Genomic DNA, 4,551 nt, shown 5'->3' with positions numbered 1-4,551 from the left:
CTGGATAGCTAAAGCTGAATATGTCCACCCAATTGAAAAGTTGCTATTTAAGTTACATTTTAATAGAAAATAAAGTAAAAATATTTTTCATACTTTTTGCTAAAAATGTTTTAATGTTAATATCTTTCTTTGTTCACAGTCATTTCAAACACTTGATTTAATGATACATCTAGCTTACCTTTGTTTTCTTTATCCCGAATAATATTTTTCTTGTTTTTACTTTTTAAATATTTTTTTTTCAATCTATAATGTGCTCTTTTCAGTGGTATTATGTTAGATTCTGAAGTTTAGTCTATCTAATGATGGACTAGATTACAAGTGGAGTGATTAATTTGTATCACTCTTGAGCGCTAATTAGTGCTGGTATTACAAGTTGAAAGTACAAATACACCACACGTATCAGCAGACTTACTGCCTTTTTTAAGAGCACCATCATAACAAACTTGGATTTGGGATCAGTTGAAACGAAAGATTGAGGCTGGCAGCATCTTCTCAAGCGAAGTTTTAGTCTATATATGTATCCATTGCACAATATTTTTATATAGTCAGCTCTCAGGGCCTGCACTAAAGGAACTTCTCCTTTAGTGCAAGTTCTAGGAGCTTCTGAACTAAGGGCCTGATATTCAAAACTTCACCGCTCAGGTGAGATGATCTAAGAAGTCTTGTCGGTACGGTGAGGCCCTTAAAAAAACTTAAAAACACAAATTCTACCTTGTGAAATGTTAATGTTGCTATGTAGTGTTCTTTATGTAAAACAGAGTCTCCTACATTACAATTCAAGGTCTAAAAAAATCCCAAAATTTTGTGTCATTTCCCTCCATGCCTGCAAGGTTTTGAACATCCATAGCCATAAGCCTCCTGCTAGTGCATTCGGGGCTCTGTGAAGTAGAGGACCGGGCTAGCATTGCTCTCCAGAATACAAAAGGTTAGTATCAACCTTAAAAGTAATTTAAAGAAAACAAATGAATACTGACAAATTTTGTCAGTATTTTTTTCGTTTTCTTTAAATTTTCATTGGTGCATTCATTTGGATATTTTTTTAGTCTAAACTAAATGAATATACATTTTTCGTTAGGAATGTGCATTTATAATAAAACAAATGCATAGCCTTAATATATGTATATGTGTTTATATGTATGTATGTGTGCACATAAATATTTACAGATATAAACATATAAATATACATGTATATGCATACACACACACATATATATATATATATATATATATATATATATATACAGGCATACCCCACATTTACGTACACAATGGGACCAGAGCATGTATGTAAAACGAAAATGTACTTAAAGTGAAGCAATACTTTTTTTTCACTTCTCAATGCTTGTACTTCATTATAATAGTCATTTATAGGCATAACTGATATAAATAATACATTTATAACTAAAATAAACACAATACTATAAGGTTAGGCCAAAAGAAAATATTTATTGCAAAATAAACAAAAAAATTTCTAAGCTTAGGATCAGCTTAGGGCAACAGAACATACAGTATTTACTGTACTGTATTGAAAAATAAAGACATTTTCTAAGCTTAGGGTCAGCTTAGGACAAGAGAACATAATTACTGTACTGTACAGTTTTGCAAAATAAACACAACATTTTCTAAGCTTAGGATCAGCTTAGGGTAAGAGAACATATTTACTGTACTGTACAGTATTGCAAAATAAACACAACATTTTCTAAGCTTAGGATCAGCTTAGGACAAGAGAACATATTTACTGTACTGTATTGCAAAATACTGTAAACACAACATTTTCTAAGCTTAGGATCAGCTATGAGCATTTATTCTAGTAAGGATGAAGTCATACTGGTATCTTCTGTTTCACAAGTCAACTCTTCAAAGGCGAGACGCTTTCTTGCTGGCGAATTGGGTGTACTACAAGTAGCAATAAGAGAAGGAGCAGGACTGGGTGGTGATGCCAGAGCTGGAAATGGACTGCCAGTTGATGATCTGGTATCCAAATGACTGTCTGTCGATGATGATGATCTGCGTGCTGATGGACTTTTAGAAAAGTAAGTCTCTATGGAGGTTTGAAGTGTAGCTTTCTTCTTTTCTCTGTAGATTTCTTTGTAACAGGAATAAGCCCCTGAAATGTTACCATTGACTGTGAAGCTTCTTTCAAAGTCCCTATCATGCTTTTCAAAAAGAGCCATGGCGCTATCAAGATGACGGAAAGCTTGAAAGAGAATTTTTGAAGTTAAGCCTTCAGGCTGTTCAATGTTCTCAACCCCATTTTGCACATCTTCTTCTTCTTCTCTCTCCTCTTCAAGTTCTAGAAGATCTTCATTGCTGAGGGGCTCAGTATGGGATGCAAGCAGTTCAGCAACATCTTCTGGCTCTACTTCCAGCTCTAACTGCCTTGCCATCTCTACAATATTTTCAGTAACATTAGCTACAGAATCATCAACGCCTTCAGAATCATCAGCTAACTGTGGGCATAATTTTTTCCAGGCCCTTTTCATTGTGGTATCCTTTATGTCATTCCAAGCATCTCTTACAGTTTTAATGCAATCCAAGATGTTGTAGCTTTTCCAGAATTTCGATAGGACTTCTTGCCCTGCACCTTCTTCTTTGTCTATTGCTGCAATACACTTACTGAATGTTCTTTTTAAGTAGTTTAACTTGAAGGCAGCTATGACACATTGATCCATGGGCTGCAGTAATGAAGTGGTATTTGGTGGTAGGAATTCCACTCTAATGTTAGGGTTGAGCTCTTCTAGTGTTCGAGGGTGTCCAGGAGCATTATCAACAAGCAGCAAAATCTTGAAAGGGATATTATTGTCTTTGCAATAAGCTTTCACCTCTGGAACAAAGCAGGTGTCAAACCAATCCTCAAAAAGGGCTGCAGTTACCCATGCTTTTTTATTTGCCCTCCAATGCACTGGAAGTCTAGTTTTAACGTAGTTCTTCAAAGCTCTTGGATTTTGAAAACGGTAAATAAACAAAGGCTTTAGCTTTAAGGTACCAGAAGCATTGCCACCTAACAGAAGGGTTATTCTATCTTTAGCTGGCTTGTAGCCTGGCATTGATTTTTCCTGTCTTGCAATGAAGGTTCTTGCAGGCATCTTCTTCCAGAATAGACCAGTCTCATCCACATTAAAAATTTGATCCATGGAGTAGCCTCCATCTTCAATAATTTTTGCAAATTCACTTGGATAGCTTTCTGCAGCCTCAGTATTTGCAGCAGCTGCCTCTCCTTGTACTTTGATGTTATGTAGATTAGACCTCTTCTTAAACCTATCAAACCATCCACGGCTTGCAACAAATTCAGCATCCTTTGCTGCTTCACCTTTCTTAGCCTTCAGGTCATTGAATAAGCTTAAGGCTTTACTTTGTATAATTGCCTGGTTTACAGGAACATGGCGTGTTGTCTGATTTTCTATCCAAAGTATTAGGAGTCTCTCCATGTCTGCAACAATGCTATCCCTTTTTCGAATTGTTGTGGTGTTAACAGGTGTAGCACTTTTAACTTCTGCAACAATTTTTTCTCTGTTCTTCATGACTGTGTTAATTGTGGTCCTAGTGAAGCCTAGCTTTCGGCCTATTTCAGCTTGAATTACACCTTCATCATACAATCTAATAATTTTAAGCTTCATATCCAAGGTAATAGATTTACGGCATTTCTTTTTATCTGCCATTATCAGCTCTAGGTGCCAAGCGTGTTACAATCAGTACTGTACGTGTACTGTATACAGTATATGTTCCCCAAAGTTCTATGTACAAGTAGTGGTACAGTGCAGTATTATGGCAGGAATAAAATAGCAATTTGGGTGCAGGAATCTTCTATACACAGTGTGTGCCAAGCGTGTTACAATCAGTACTGTACGTGTACTGTATACAGTATATGTTCCCCAAAGTTCTATGTACAGTAGTGGTTTCAGTGCAGTACAGTATTATGGCAGGAATAAAATAGCAATTTGGGTGCAGGAATCTTCTATACACGATTCACTTTTTAACTTCACTTGCCAAGTGCGCAGCTTCTACACAGTGAGCGGAAACCCCACCTCTTCCTGGTGCGCAGCAACATCTTCCTGGCGCGCGGCAACCTCTTCCTGAACCATAGAGACTAACTGTTTCATGTGCGCAGGGGCGGGTTTGTCCGTTCTCGCGAGTGTCCGTAAAGAGAGGGTCCGTAATAGCTATGTACGTACTCGCGAGTGTCCGTAAAGTGAAGGTCCGTAAAGCGGGGTATGCCTGTATATATATAGAGAGAGAGAGAGAGAGAAGTACAAGAATGAACTAATTCAGCACATTCTCATATATATAAAACCTCATATTGATTTTTCCCATTCAGTTGTCTAAGGCATTTATGTACATAATCCTGTTTTTTCAGGATCACCATATTGCCTCCCTTGTCCGAGGGCCTAATTACGATGTTATTATCATTCATTAATTCATTAAGAGCACAAATTTCATCATTAGACAAACTATCAATTGACATCCAATTATCACCCAGGGACTTAATGTCTCTTTCCACTAATTTCACAAAATGTGATACATTAGAAACCATAGATAAAATGGCATATAGTT

At 36.8% G+C, this 4,551-nt stretch overlaps 1 protein-coding gene across 1 annotated transcript; it reads right to left on the bottom strand.

Moving 5' to 3' along the window:
- Window positions 1–1,426: 1,426 nt before the first annotated feature.
- On the bottom strand, window positions 1,427–4,194 carry LOC128655531 (tigger transposable element-derived protein 1-like). The gene has a single exon (XM_053709136.1). The coding sequence runs from the start codon at window positions 3,657–3,659 to the stop codon at window positions 1,803–1,805; it is 1,857 nt and encodes a 618-aa protein (XP_053565111.1). The 5' UTR covers window positions 3,660–4,194; the 3' UTR covers window positions 1,427–1,802.
- Window positions 4,195–4,551: the final 357 nt, after the last annotated feature.

The sequence above is a fragment of the Bombina bombina genome, chromosome 4 (genome assembly GCF_027579735.1).
Source record: "Bombina bombina isolate aBomBom1 chromosome 4, aBomBom1.pri, whole genome shotgun sequence".
In the NCBI taxonomy this organism is placed as follows: domain Eukaryota; kingdom Metazoa; phylum Chordata; class Amphibia; order Anura; family Bombinatoridae; genus Bombina; species Bombina bombina.
The sequence above is the reverse complement of the archived record's forward strand: the minus strand, read 5'-3'. Positions and strand labels throughout refer to the sequence as shown.

What these genes read in the sequence shown, in the direction of transcription:
- LOC128655531 (XM_053709136.1), bottom strand. Translation starts at nt 3,659, where the DNA reads ATGGCAGATAAAAAGAAATGCCGTAAATCTATTACCTTGGATATGAAG.